The 15,889-nt window shown below is 38.5% G+C and overlaps 1 protein-coding gene across 1 annotated transcript in view; it reads left to right on the top strand.

The window, feature by feature from the left end:
* The window catches only part of TTC27 (tetratricopeptide repeat domain 27), a 175,459-nt gene that overhangs the window by 104,742 nt on the left and 54,828 nt on the right, over positions 1-15,889 (top strand). The window contains exon 13 of the mRNA XM_047746251.1: positions 15,030-15,257. Coding sequence (XP_047602207.1) covers positions 15,030-15,257 — 228 coding nt within the window. The remainder of the gene's footprint in view (positions 1-15,029; positions 15,258-15,889) is intronic.

Below are 15,889 nucleotides of genomic sequence, written 5' to 3'. Positions count from 1 at the left end.
CCCAATGTTGATAACCCAGCCACCCTCTCCGTACCCCTCTCCCCCGGGCAACCCTCAGTTTGTTTTGTGAAATTGAGTCTCTTATTGTTTGTCTCCCTCTGTTTCATTTTTTCCTTCCCTACCCCCCCAACGACCCCCCACTCTGCCTCTCAAATTCCTCATATCAGAGAGATCATATGATATTTGTCTTTCTCTGATTGACTTGTTCGTTCAGCATAATACCCTCTAGTTCCAACCACATTGTTGCAAATGGAAAGATTTCATTTCTTTTGATGGCTGCGTAGTATTCCATTGTGTATATATACACCACATCTTCTTTATCCATTCATCTGTTGATGAACATCTAGGTTCTTTCCATAGTTTGGCTATTGTGGACATTGCTGCTATAAACATTCAGGTGCACATGCCCCTTTGGATCACATTTGTATCTTTAGGGTAAATACCCAGTAGTGCAATTACTGGGTTGTAGGGTAGCTCTATATTCAACTTTTTGAGAAACCTCCATTCTGTTTTCCAGAGTGGCTGCATCAGTGTGCATTCCCACCAAGAGTGTAGGAGGGTTCCTTTTTCTCCTTATCCTCTCCAACATCTGTCGTTTCCTGACTTGTTAATTTTAGCCATTCTGAATGGTGTGAGGTGTATCTCACTGTGGTTTTGATTTGTATTTCCCTGATGCTGAGTGATGTTGAGCATTTTTTCATGTGTCTGTTGGCCACCTGGATGTCTTCTTTGCAGAAATGTCTGTTCATGTCCTCTGCCCATTTCTTGATTGGATTATTTGTTCTTTGGGTGTTGAGTTTGATAAGTTCTTTATACTAGCCCTTTATCTGATATGTCATTTGTGAATATCTTCTCCCATTCTTTCCGTTGTCTTTTGGTTTTGTTGACTGTTTCCTTTGCTGTGCAAAAGTTTTTGATCTTGATGAAGTCCCAATAGTTCCTTTTTGCCCTTGTTTCCCTTGCCTTGGGTGATGTTTCTAGGAAGAAGTTGCTGCAGCTGAGGTCGAAGAGGTTGCTGCCTGTGTTCTCCTCAAGGATTTTGATGGATTCCTGTCTCACATTGAGGTCTTTCATCCCTTTTGAGTCTATTTTTGTGTGTGGTATAAGGAAATGGTCCAGTTTCATTTTTCTGCATGTGGCTGTCCAATTTTCCCAAAGCATTTATTGAAGAGATTGTCTTTTTTCCATTGGACATCCTTTCCTGCATTGTCGAAGATTAGTTGACTATAGAGTTGAAGATTTATTTCTGTGTTCTCTATTCTGTTCCATTGATCTATGTGTCTGTTTTTGTGCCAGAACCATACTGTCTTGATGAGAACAGCTTTGTCATAGAGCTTAAAGTCTGGAATTGTGATGCCACCAATTTTGGCTTTCTTTTTCAACATTCCGCTGGCTATTCGGGGTCTTTTCTTGTTCCATATAAATTTTAGGATTCTTTGTTCCATTTCTTTGAGAAAAAAATTGATGGTATTTAGATAGGGATTGCATTAAATGTGTAGATGCTTTAGGTAGCATAGACATTTTCACAATATTTATTCTTCCAATCCATGAGCATGGAACATTTTTCCATTTCTTTGTGTCTTCCTCAATTTCTTTCATGAGTACTTTATAGTTTTCTGAATATAGGTTCTTTGCCTCTTTGGTTAGGTTTATTCCTAGGTATCTTATGGTTTTGGGTGCAATTGTAAATGGGATCGACTCCTTAATTTCTCTTTCTTCTGTCTCATTGTTGGTGTATAGAAATGCAACTGATTTCTATGCATTGATTTTATATACTGACACTTTACTGAATCCCTGTACAAGTTCTAGTAGTTTTGGAGTGGAGTCTTGGGTTTTCCACATAAATTATCATATCATCTGCAAAGAGTGAGGGTTTGACTTCTTCTTTGCCGATTCGGATACCTTTAATTTCTTTTTGTTGTCTGATTGATGAAGACAGGACTTCTACTACTATGTTGAATAGCAGTGGTGGTAGTGGACATCCCTGCCATGTTCCTGATATTAGTGGAAAAGCTCTCAGTTTTTTACCATTAAGAGTGATATTTGCTGTGGGTTCTTCATAGACGGTTTTGACGATATTGAGAAAGGTACCCTCTATCCCTACACTTTGAAGAGTTTTGATCAAGAAAGGCTGCTGTAAGCAATGTCTACGATAGCCAAACTATGGAAAGAACCTAGATGTCCATCAACAGACAAATGGATAAAGAAGATGTGGTATATATACACAATGGAATACTATGCAGCCATCAAAAGAAATGAAATCTTGCCATTTGTGATGACGTGGATGGAACTAGAGGGTATCATGCTTAGCGAAATAAGTCAATTGGAGAAGGACAACTATCATATGATCTCCCTGATATGAGGGAGAGGAGATGCAACATGGGGGGTTAAGGGGGTAGGAGAAGAGTAAATGAAACAAGATGGAATTGGGAGGGAGACAAACCATAAGTGACTCTTAATCTCATAAAACAAACTGAGGGTTGATGGGGGGAGGGGGGTTGGGAGGGGGGGTGGGATTATGGACATTGGGGAGGGTATGTGCTATGGTGAATGCTGTGAAGTGTGTAAACCTGGTGATTCACAGACCTGTACCCCTGGGGATAAAAATATATGTTTATAAAAAATAAAATAAAAAAAGTTCTCAAAAAAAAAAAAGGCTGCTGTACTTTGTCAAATGCTTTTTCAGCATCTATTGAGAGTATCATATAGTTCTTGTTCTTTCTTTTATTTATGTATTAATAATTATTAATAATCATTGATTGATTTGCAGATGTTGAACCAACCTTGCAGCCCTGGAATAAATCCCACTTGGTCATGGTGAATAATACTTTTAATGTATTTTGAGGAGAATTTTCACATCTGTGTTCATCAAGGATATTGATCTGTAATTCTCTTTTCTGATGGGGACTTTGTCTGGTTTTGAGATTAAGGTAATGCTGGCCTCATAAAATGAGTTTGGAAGTTTTCCTTCCATTTCTACTTTTTGGAACAGTTTCAGGAGAATAGGTATTAATTCTTCTTTAAATGTTTGGTAGAACTCCTCTGGGAAGCCGTCTGGCCCTGGGTTCCTGTTTGTTGGGCAATTTTTGATGACTGCTTCAATCTCCTTACTGGTTATGGGTCTGTTTGGTTTCTCTGTTTCTTCTTGGTTCAGTTTTGGTAGTTTACATGTCTCTAGGAATACATCCATTTCTTCCAGATTGTCAAATTTGCTGGCATGTAGTTGCTCTTAATATATTTTTATAATTATTTATATTTCTTTGGTGTTGGTTGTGATTTCTCCTCTGTCATTCATGATTTTATTTATTTGGTCCTTTCTCTTTTTGATAAGTCTGCCCAGGGGTTTATCAATTTTAATCTATTTATTAATTATCTAATTTTATTATCTAATTTAGATAATTAATTATCTAATTTATCTAATTTATTAAATAATCTAATTATCTATTAATTCTTTCAAAGAACCAGCTTCTAGTTTCGTTGATTTGTTCTATTGTTCTTTTGGTTTCTATTTCATTGATTTCTGCTCTAATCTTTATTTCTCTTCTCCTGCTGGGTTTAGGCTTTCTTTGCTGTTCTTTCTCCAGCTCCTTTAGGTATAGGGTTAGGTTGTGTACTTGAGACCTTTTTTGTTTCTTGAGAAAGGCTTGTATGACTATATACTTTCCTCTCAGAACTGCCTTTGCTGTGTCCCACAGATTTTGAACAGTTGTGTTTTCATTTTCATTTGATTCCATGAATTTTTTCTGTTCTTCTTTAATTTCCTGGTTGACCCATTTTTTCTTTAGTAGGATGATCCCAATCTTTTGGTACCATTTGGTACCATTGAGACCTGATTTGTGACCCAGGATGTGATCTATTCTGGAGAATGTTCCATGTGCACTAGAGAAGAAAGTGTTTTTCTGTTGCTTTAGGATGGAATGATGTGAATATATCTGTGATGTCCATCTGGTCCAGTGTGTCATTTAGATGACACAACCAACCACACACAACCAAGATCTTTTGCTTGGATGATCTGTCCATTTCAGTGAGGGGGTGTTTAAAGTCCCCTACTATTATTGTATTATTGTCAACGTGTTTCTTTCATTTTGTTATTAATTGGTTTATATAGTTGGCTGCTCCTATGTTAGGGGCATAGATATTTAAAATTGTTAGATCTTCTTGTTGGACAGACCCTTTGAGCATGATATAGTGTCCTTTTTCATCTCTTATTATAGTCTTTGGCTTAAAATCTAATTGATCTGACATAAGGATTGCCACCCCAGCTTTGTTTTGATGTCCATTAGCATGGTAAATTGTTTTCCACCCCTTCACTTTAAATCTGGAGGTGTCTTTGCCTCTAAAATGAGTTTCTTGTAGATAGTATATTGATGGGTTTTGTGTTTTTATCCATTCTGATATCCTGTGACTTTTGATTGGGGCATTTAGCCCATTTACACTCAGGGTAAATATTGAAAGATAGGAATTTAGTGCCATCGTATTGTCTGTAAGGTGAGTGTTACTGTATTTGTCTCTGTTCCTCTCTGGTCTACTACTTTTATGCTCTCTCTTTGCTTAGAGGACCCCTTTCAGTATTTCCTGTAGGGCTGGTTTGGTGTTTGCAAATTTTTAATTTTTGTTTGTCTTGAAAGCTTTTTCTCTCTCCTTCACCTTCTATTTTCAGTGTTAACCTAGCTGGATATAATATTCTTGGCTGCATATTTTTCTCATTTAGTGCTCTGAATATATCATGCCAGTTCTTTCTGGCCTGCCAGGTCTCTGTGGATAGGTCTGCTGCCAATCTAATATTTCTACCATTGTATGTTACAGACTTCTTGTCCCAAGCTGCTTTCAGGATTTTCTCTTTGTCACTTAGACTAGTAAGTTTTACTATTAGATGACAGGGTATGGACCTATTTTTATTGATTTGGAAGGGGTTTTTCTGTGCCTCCTGGATTTTGATGCTTGTTCCCTTTGCCACATTAGGGGAATTCTCTATTATAATTTGCTCTAATATACGTTTTGCCCCTCTCTCTCTTTCTTCTTCTTCTGGAATCCCAATTATTCTAATATCATTTCATCTTATGGTATCACTTACCTCTCGAATTCTCCCCTCGTGGTCCAGTAGTTGTTTGTCTCTTTTTTGCATAGCTTTTTTATTCCCTGTCATTTGGTCTTCTATATCACTCATTCTCTCTTCTGCCACATTTATCCTAGTAGTAAGAGCCTCCATTCTTGATTGCACCTCATTAATTCCTTTTTTGATTTTAGCTTGGTTAGATTTTAGTTCTTTTATTTCTCCAGAAAGGGATTTTATTTCTCCAGACAGAGTTTCTCTAATATCCTCCGTATCTTTTTCGAACCCAGCTAGCACCTTGAGAATCGTCATTCTGAACTCTAGATCTGACGTATTACCAATGTCTGTATTGATTAGGTCCCTAGCCTTCAGTACTGCCTCTTGTTCTTTATTTTGTGGTGAGTTTTTCTGCCTTGTCATTTTATCCAGATAAGAATATATGAACGAGAGAGTAAAATACTAAAAGGTGGCAAAGACCCCAGAACAATGTATGATAACCAAATCAGAAGAGACCCCAAACTGGGGGGAGGGAAAAGGGGGGTACAAAATAAAAAAAAACCATATATATTATATGTATAATATATATGTAATAATTAATATAATATAATAATACATAATTATATGTATATGACTGGTGAGTAGAACAGAGCCACCTACTTGATTTTGGGTATATTTTGGTCTCTTAGAAGAAACTACCTCCCAAAATTTTAAAGAAAGAAAAACTTATATATATACAAAAATAAGGGTAAACACACTGAAGGGATGGAATATGACTGTAAAGATGAAAATTTTAAAAAAATTTCTAAAAAAAGAATAAGTTGTTTGGAAAAAGAAAGAACAAAAAGAAAAGTGGGAGAGAATGTGCTCAGCTGGAGACTAGAACAAAGCTGTGTGCTAGATTTAGGGTATATTTTGATCTATTAGGAGAAACTGTCTACCAAAATTTTTAAGGAAAAAAACTATATGTATACAAAAAAATAAGGTTAAATACAATGAAGGATAAAATATGACTATAATCATGAAGGTTTAAAAAGATTTTTTTTAAGAAAAGTATTGTTAAGATAAACTAGTTACAAAAATGTTAAAAGAGGAAAGAGGAAAAGTTTAAAAAAGTAGAATAAGAAAAAAATAAAATTAAAAAAATTTAATTTAACTTTGCAAGACTAAAGGATCATGGGGAGAAAGCCATGAATTCCATGCTTTGCTTTACCCTCCTCTGGAATTCCACTATTCTCCTTGATCAGTGAATTTGGTCTTGGCTGAATGTTCTTGCTGATCTTCTAGGGGAGGGGCCTGTTGTCATGATTCTCAGATGTCTTTGCCTGAGGTGGAATTGCGCTGCCCTTGCCAGGGGCTGGCTAAGTAATCTGCTCAAGTTAGCTCTCAGGACTTTTTGTTCCCGGAACTCTTTCCTTAGAACTCTGGAAGACGTGAATACAAATAAAAGCCTCCCAGTCTCCAGCCTGGAGGAGCCGAGAGCGCCCCCCCTCCCCCGGACGCCCTTGGAGAAAAGTGCTCAATCACTTCTGTCTCCCTGGTCTCCGGCCACACTCCTAGCTCACCCAGCCTGTGACCAAGCGTTTATGTCTCTGGCACACAGCCCCGTTTGGAGTCTCCAAACCCAGCTGATCTGCCACTCTGCTCTTCCAGGGGGTTCTCCCCAGATCTGCCACTTGTAGGGTCTCTGCTCAAAGAGCAGTGGACCGACTGTGCCTTGGATCACAGTTTAAGGTAACCCCAAGCTGAGAGCTCGCTCTTTGGCCCTTTCTCTGTAGCTGGCTTCCCTGCTCTGATACCTGCAAGCTCTGCTACACTCAGACACCCCCAATCCTTCTGTGACCCCGCAGGACCTGAGACCACACTGTCCCCATGAGGACTCCACCCCCGCTTTGCCTCTGGAGCAATGTCCCTCAGTGGAGCTGACTTCTAAAAGTTGGGATTTTGTGCTCCATTGCTCTGCTGCTTGCCAGGATCCAGCCTCTCCCCCTGTGGTCTATCTTCCTGTTGCTTTGGATTCACTTCTCCCTACATCCTACCTTTCAGAAAGTAGTCGATTTTCTGTTACTAGAATTGCTGTTCTTCCTCTCTTTGATCTCTTGTTGAGTTTGTAAGTGTTCAGAATGGTTTTATAACTATCTAGCTGAATTCCTGCGACCTGATATCATTTCAGTCCAGTACTCCTCTGCCATCATGCCCAGGAAGCTGCTCTTGTGTTTCTTAATTTCTTCAGGAAGCTACCCCATTTTGGCCCTTGAGACCCATGTTCCAGTGAATATTATACCCAGAATTGATATTGTTTGGTAATAAGATGTTGCATACCACTCACTCTCTGTGTTCCTCATTTTTGTAAGAGTTTAGATAGATAACGAGTTGGTGAAGGAAGTACTTGAAATCCCCAGTAACTTAGCATTTTCAAATGTGAAGGTTTTCACGATTATTATTTAGTCTTTCACTTGTATATTGTCTTTGCAAGGTTGCCAGCACTAGGTCTGTGTTGTATGTCTTTAGACATACAACATGATCTTTACAGTCTATATTACAATGCATTTAGAAGTAGAATAAGTATTTGTAGAATGGTAGTTTTAGGTCATGCAGGTGTTTAAAGGGTATGACCTGATGTTCTGAACCCTGGATCCTGTTTTTTGTATTGGATACCTGTGGAACATAGTACTTCCTTATAATCCATTTTATTTCTATAAGGTTGGTAGTAATTTCTCATCTTTCATTTCTGATTTTAGTAATTTCAGTTCAAAGAATCAACTTCTGGTGTATTTCTTTTTTTTATTTATACTAATCTTTCTTATTTTCTTCCTTCAGCTTCTTTGGGTTGCGTTTACTTTTTTTTTTCCTAGTTTCTTATGGTGAAAGATTAGATGATTGTTTTGCTATCTTTTTTCTTTTTCAAAATAGGTATTTACAGCTCTAATTTCCCTCTAAACACTGTTTTCACTGCATCCTGTAAGTTTTGTCAGATTATGTTTTCATTTATCTCAATGTTTTTAATTTCCCAGTGATTTCTTTTTTGACCTATTAGTTATTTAGGACTGTGTTATTTAATTTCCATGAATTTGTAAACTTACTAAATTTCTTCTTTTTAAAATTTATTTTTCATGCTCAGTTAGCCTTATAGTACATAATTAGTTTTTGATGTAGTGTTCAATGATTTATTAGTTCAGTGTAATACCCAGTGCTTATCTCAGTCGTGTCCTCCTTGACACCCATCCTAAATTTCTTTTTATTATTGATTTCTAATTTCATCCCATCATAGTTGGAGAAGATACTAAGTATGACTTCAGTCCTTTCAAATTCACTGAGTCTTGTCTACAGCCTAATATGTAGAATATACTGGAGAGTGTTCTGCTGCTGTTGGGTGGAATGTTCTTTAGATGTCTTTTGGGCTTAGTTGGTTTATAACATTGTTCAAGTCTTCTATTTCTATCTTCTATATAACTGTAATATCTGTTATCCAAGGTTGGAAAGCCAAGTCTTCAAATATTATTGATGAATTGTGTATGTCTTCCTTTAGAGAAGTCAGTTTTTGCTTCATGTGATTTGGGTCTCATGGTTAGGTGAATGTCTACTTATAATTTTGTCTTCTTGATGGATTAAATGTTTATCATTAAAATATACTTTCTTTGTCCTATTAACAATTTTAGTCTTAAGGTGAAGTTTGTCTATTAATTTAGCCACTCCAGCTCTCTTTTGATTCCTGTGTACTTGACCTTCCACTTCCTTCTTTCCTTTCTTCCTTCCTTCCTTCCTTTTCATCCCATTTGTGTGTCTGAATCTAAAGTGTGTCTCTTGTAGAAAGCATTTGGTTAGATCATTTTTTTATCCTTTCTGCCAGTTCCTGCCTTTGATTGTTGTATTTAATCCTTTTACATTTAATTTATTTACTGATAATGTAGGATGTATATTAGTCATTTTGTTATTTTCTATATGTCTTATGTCTTTTCTCTTTCCCTATTACTGCCTTCTTTTTGGTTAAATGGGTATTTTTTTTTACTGTGCCATTTTAATTCCCTTGTCATTTTTACTTTTTTTTAAATTTTATTTTAAGATTTTAGTTTTAAGTAACTGAACTCACAACCCCAAGGTCAAGAGTTGCCTGCTCTACTTACTGAGCCAGGCAGGTGTCACTACTTTGTGTGTGTGTGTTGGTGTTATTTTTTTAGTCCTTGTAAGAGGGATCAGAGGGATCATTTAAGATAGTATGTTTTAAGTGCCTATTAAGCCCATCATCTGGGAATCCTCAGTGAGTTTCTATTAATTGCTTTTTTTCTTATGTTATGGCCATACTTTCTTGCTTCTTTGCATATTTTTATAAATTGTTGAAAATTGGACATTTTAAATAATATAATGTGACAACTCTGGAAATCAGTTTGTTATTGCTGTTTGTGATTTTTGTTTGTTTGTTTAGTGATATTTCTTGACTAATTCTGTAAATTAGTGTGTTCTTTGTCCTGTGTTCTTTGTCCTGTGCAGCCACTGAAGTCTCAGGTTGGTTAGCTTAATGGGCAGCTAACGATTGGACAGAATATTCCTTGAATGCCAGAATCAACAGGTCTCCCAGTCTTTGCTGATGGGCTCTGTGTGTGTGTGTGTGTGTGTGTGTGTGTGTGTGTGTGTTGGAGCATGCTTCTAACACTGAGGCAGGCAATCAGCAGCCCTGTCCTAGCTTTTACTGACATCTGGTGCGAAGCCTCTGAGTCAGCCTGAGGTGAGAGCTTATGGCTTTCTCGGGTCTTATCCTGAACATGTGCAGCACCCTACACATGCCTTCTGGATTCCCATGAATATGTTGGAGCCTTTCAAAGACCTTAGGTACTCCTTACTTCCTTTTTCATTTTTAAGTTTTTTGGTTAGCCTATTGTTTGTCCCACATTCTATTTACCACTTGAGACAGCTACAAAATTAACCAGTTGTAATTATTTTAGACAAAGGCTTTTCACTGGATGAACTCAGAGGTTTATCACTGGATAAACTCAGTCATAGACAACCTTGCAAGTGGATTCTTCTAGGCAACCACCAGCCAGGTCAGATAATGACAGTTCTTTGGAAATGAGACTTCAGAAGAGCTCTAATTCCACTCTTTTCCCTCTGGTGGCTGCCAGGCCACCAATCACCACGATTGCCTGCTGTTGGTTCAAAGCTACTGCAGAGTTGGAGAAAATGGAATAGGAATGGTGCAAGTTAAAATCACACAAACTTGGTAATCTTACCAAGATAACAGCATTTCTTAGGGGGAGGGGTAGAATAAACATTGTCTGGATTATTTCAAGTTTTTGGTTGATTTCCAGGGTTATCAATGATCAATTCCAGGGTTACCAAAAAAGTTAATTCTAATACTCTTTGCCAGTCTTCTTGTTGCTTCTATGGAGTAGGGAGTTTTCAGAGGTTCTTAGACCACCATTTTTGCTGATACCCACCCGTGGAATATAGGAAAAGTACGGAACCTGAAATTAAGGTCCCATTTTTCAACTTAGTATCTCTTGGTTTTGGAATGACCAGCTGACCAAGGAATATAAGCTTCTATTTCTTTGTATTAAAAATGGGCATATTAATGTCTACCTCTCAGACTTACTATAGGGATTGAGATAATACATTTAATGCATATTGGATTAAAAACCAATATGTAAATCATTATCAAATGGGAGGACACATAAGGAGTGTAAAAGGCAAAAATGAAAAAAAAAAAATTGTACCATTCAGGTTTTGTTGATGGAAGCAGAGCCACTTTGAGTAGTTTTGGGATGTCATCAAGGGGCATATTAAAGGAATTAGATCTTATGCAGACATGGGGAGAGCGGGAGAACTGAAGCTCTGGAAGAGGGAGGAGAAGTTATCAGGGAAAGAAATCATTTCCCAGACCACACAAAGCACTGGCATAGTGGCTAAGTCAGAACTCACCAGGGAGTCAGAGAAGCTGAGGCCTTCCAGCCGTTGAAATGGAAGCATGAAAGAGGAACTTGTGGAGAGATTTGTGGAAAGCTGTTGTCTGTACGTAGCTGCCAGTCCTGTTTCCCCAGTGAAATGTCTGATGGTGGTCCTGGGACTGCTTTTGGTTGGCAGGGTCCACAATCGGAAGCATAAGCTGGATACATAGAGCAAAGGACAAGCTGGAATCCAAGGGGCATCTTTTGCTTCTTGTGTGACACCATAATTAACCACAACCACCTTCCAAGAGTAAAGGCTGTTGCTTTACTTCTGCCTTTCAGATCCCCAACACATTCCCCACTGACCAACTGTAATGCAAAGTCTGAAGGGAAAGGGATTTGGGGAATCATAGTTTCCATCTGAAGCAAGTTGACATAGCGGTACATATGATTTACTAGGCCTACCATGGGATCTACTGACTCCCATAAACCCACTGACTCATCATGGTGATGTTCTGGGTCCCAGAGGAATAGCATTAACTAAGAACTTACCAATCCTGATAAGACAGGTATTTCTTCTGCCTCAGGAAAGAATTACCTGGCAAATGTTAAAGTTTATGTCTTTGGGCATGACAAGAGAAGAATTAGTTTATATGATAGTTATATTACAGTGGGGTCCTTCTTCATCAGTATTGGCCCGCCCCTCCTTTCCTCCCTCACTTCCTTCCTTCCTTCCTCCCTTCCTTCTTCTTTCCTTCCTTAATTTTTTAAAGAGGCTCTGACTCTGAAATACCTCAAGGATTTCTCTCCCAATTGGGTGAGAAACAGTGTTTTAGAATGGTGACTTGGGTCAGATGTCTGGTGTCCAAACCTAGGGTTTTTTTTTTAATGTTATATAGATCAAGTTTGGACTTAGTTGGCGTACATATAATTTGGTCCTAAGGCTTCTTGGTCAGTCAGCCACCACCTAAGGTCCCTTCTTGTTGCACTGTTTTCGTTATTACTCTGGCTGTGACTGTTGCAAGCAACTATACTCACCTTGCTTCCAGGGGTTAAGTGCTATCAGCTGTCTGTTACCTTAAATTCTGATATTCCCCACTGAGCTCAGGAAGCTCATTTCAACTGAGGGATCTTCAAGTTTTTTCCCCCAGCTTATACAGGGCATCTATATAGCACTTTTAAAAAATGCTTATACTCTGTATACAATGTATTTCTCAAAGCCAAGATGAAAGGAGTATCCCCTGGGCCCTCTTGGAGGACATTGGGATGGGTGAAAAGCTTGTAAATAATAAACTGACAACAGCCTTTTCTTCCTAAATTGTTGGATTCTTTCCTCCACATCACACCAAGGAATTTCTGGCATCTTAGCTTAGTTTTGGCCACATTCGAGTCCAGATTTTAGTCCGGCAGTCGAGCAAATAATTTAGAATCATCGTCAGCTGCTTGAGTTAGTCCTGTGAATCAGAAATTTCTGATGAGAACCTTAATTGTTTATAATCATGATCCACAATTTATCTATGGTCTATCCCCCTTAGAATCTCTTTTTCCCCATGGCCCAAGATTTTCCCCTATAGAAAATAATAAAATCTTGTGGTTCTCTTTGTGTATAAGTCTACTTACATATATGGAGACAGTAAGGAATGGAAGGGGAAGATATGAAGGGAATTGTCATTCTGTCGCAGGGTATCTCCCTGAGGTGCAGTAAGTCATTCTGTTGTCTTTAAGCAAAGTAGCACGAGTCTTAACAGATAGGGGAGGACTGCCTCACTGGTATTGGAAGCTCTGTAGGGTTTGGAGATTTCTATTATCTGACTCATCCCCAATGTCCTTAGTTAAATTCTTAGGTCTTTCTCTTTCATGATCCATGGCCTCTTCTCCTGACCAAGATGAAGGGAGTAGTACTAGAGTAACCTTCCTGTTTTAAACAATCACTGCAGTTACTATTGCTGCGAACCACATCAAAACTTAGTGGCTGAAAACAACAGGAATCACTTCTCTTTCATTGTTTCTGTGGAACAGAAATTTAGGAAGGGCTTGACTGGGCCACTTGTGACATGAAAAAGGTGAGGTGATACAATGTTAACTCTAAATGAACTTTGACAAATTGAAGACATGCATGATTAGCACCAGAACAATCAACGAAAAATAACCAAATGCCTTTTATAGCTAAAAGGCAGTAGAGGGAGAAAAATGAATGACTAAAACAATCAATTAACCCAGCCAAATGCCTTAACTTGCACACAGATCTAGTGAAACTGACTTTGTCCTGTATTGTCAGTCAGCAGACATGCAGGAGCAATGTCTACATCAGAGTTTTGGCTGTACTAAGTTGGCAGGTACAAGGGAAAAGAAGTTCCTTTAGGAATCATAGACATTCCTTGGTTTTCTGACCTTGAGGATTTAAAATACTGCACATTGTTTTCTTTGTTGAGCTGTTCAGTGACCTTAGAAGCAGCTAGCTCACCTCACAATCTGGTAGCCTCAGGATCCTATCACATAATTCACAGAAGCCTTACATTAGGTTGGTGCTTTATTCTGAGTTCCCACAGGTGATAATTTAAGAAATTCTTTCGTCCCTGGATATCATGGACTACCAATGTTACACCCACTCATGATCGCTGGCTCCTCATGTCTTCAAATCCAACTAGATCAGATAGCTAGTCACAAAAATTTATTTTCTGCAGGCATAGCCTTCAGAATTTCTGGGAGGGTGTGGGTATCAGTTTTCAATGCCATATCACCAGGAGAAATGCCTTCAACTACACTATGAGATCATTTCAGCAAAAATCCTGCCGTGGCTGCAGTCTGGTACATGTAATTCGGTTGGATACTATAGGTGTATATGTAGATATGCGTGTGTTGGACATTTAGATGACCTTACAGAATTATGGTTAAATACAGTAATAGCTATTGTGTCATCTGTTATAGAGGAATTACATGGATGTTATTTGAAAATGTCATGGGTATTTTGGCTATTTGGATTTAGAACTCTTTTTGCTTGGAAACTGTTTAATAAATTCTGGTTCCATTTTCAGACTAGGCCTAAAAAGCCTACATAACCCGTAACTCCTGCAGAAGTGCAGAGGAGCTAGTATCCAGAGATCCTTTGAGAAATACAACCACCTTTTTTTTTTATTATTTAAGTTTTAGTTAACATACAGTGCAATATGCAACCACCTTTTAAAAAGATTTTGCAAAAATTGGACTGCTTAAGAATTCTAGCGGTGTGCAGCCTAAAGCAAATCAACTGTATGGACTTTACGAACGCCAGCTACGTAAATTACGGAGTCTATAAAGTATCTTGTTAACTACAATAGGATGGCTTCCTGGCTATCTACATCCGTTGCGTCTGTGGCTGTCTTGGCATCTTTGGTGACCCCACTGCTGCTTATGGGAAGGTGTTTGTGTGTGAGGATGGAAAGCAGAGCTGCTAGCATACTGTTGAAACTGATCAGAAACAAGGGGTAAAGGGGTAGGGGGGAGTGGAGTAGTAGGGGTAACAAGTCCAGAATTAGTTCAGCTGATGAGGTGGACCTTTGTGAGTCATACCCAAGCTTTTGCCATATACTGAGGATGGTCTTTAATTCCTAAAGTGAGTGGACTGTCTGGAAGCAGACCTCATGATGACAAGTTTTATCTTTGAGAAAAAGCAGTGATTATGAAGTTGTAACCCCCTCCTTCTTTTATAAATGTTTCAGCAATCCCAGCCTCCCTGAGCATGCCATTTTAAGAAAGGAGAAACAAAGCAAACAAACAATAAATAACATAAAAAAGGAAAAGCCTATTTTTCATTGCTATTGGGTAGAGGTGAATTCAAGAGGCTGCTCTCACCTCTCCTTGGTGCCTTTCTTTCCGGGAGGATTCTGGAGAATTCCAGACGCCAGTAAAGCAGCATTCGCCTCTTCTTGTTCCTCTCTTTCACCTGTACCGTAGTTGTTTTCTCTTATTCTGCCTGAGTCTCAGATGCAGGAAATAAGTGGGTTATCTCAAACTTTGAAAAGAAACATTTGGATCCTGTGGGATAAAGATGTATATGTGCTTAAAAAAAAAATAGTCATTTGTCACTCTAAGCAATTCAGTTATTTCTTCATTATTTCTAGGCAGAAGAAATCCTTAGGCAAGAGCTGGAGAAAAAAGAAACACCGAGTTTATACTGCTTGCTCGGAGATGTCCTTCGAGACCAATCTTGCTACGACCGGGCCTGGGAGCTGTCCCGCCACCGCAGTGCTCGGGCCCAGCGCTCCAAAGGCCTCCTTCATCTGCGGAACAAGGAGTTCAGAGAATGTGTGGAGTGCTTTGAGCGCTCGGTGAAGATCAACCCCATGCAGGTGAGACGGTTAGGAAAGCCCCATCTGCTCTGGGCACTTAGGTTTTTCTTTGCTTTGGTTTCTGACTGAATGAGTACCTCTTTCCTGCCCTCCTACCTGGTGAGCTTCGCTTTGCAAGCTGAGAAGGGAGCCTCTGCTGATCACTGTTTCTTGCTCGTCAGTGAAAATATTGGTTTTCTTTTAGATGCTTTCTGTTGTGTTTCTGTTATTGACTTATATGTTTTATTTTGTTATTTCTTTCCTTTAACTGTCCTTAATACACATGCAGCTATGAAAGTTAGGTTCTCTTTCCAGCAGATATGTTAGGATGAAATGGATGGGAGTCTGAATTACAGTCCCTATAGGACTGGGCAGGGGATTGTGGAAATCAATAATGGAAGCAAAACTCATATAAACAGGGTAACATCTAGAATGGATTATTGATCATTTAAGAAAAAGTCTATATATATACACATTTTTAAATGTTTAAAATATTTTTGAGGTTTGAAAAAATAGTACAAAAAGAGTCTGGATCTTTAAAATAAGTGACAAGACAGATCCACAGGAGAGGGGGAATTTTGAGGGGGAAGAAATTAACCTTACTTTGTGCTTAATGATATTCAGTTGGTAAAATGATTTTATTGTCAGAAATG

This window comes from Lutra lutra, chromosome 9 (assembly GCF_902655055.1).
Source record: "Lutra lutra chromosome 9, mLutLut1.2, whole genome shotgun sequence".
Classification (NCBI taxonomy): domain Eukaryota; kingdom Metazoa; phylum Chordata; class Mammalia; order Carnivora; family Mustelidae; genus Lutra; species Lutra lutra.
The sequence above is the reverse complement of the archived record's forward strand: the minus strand, read 5'-3'. Positions and strand labels throughout refer to the sequence as shown.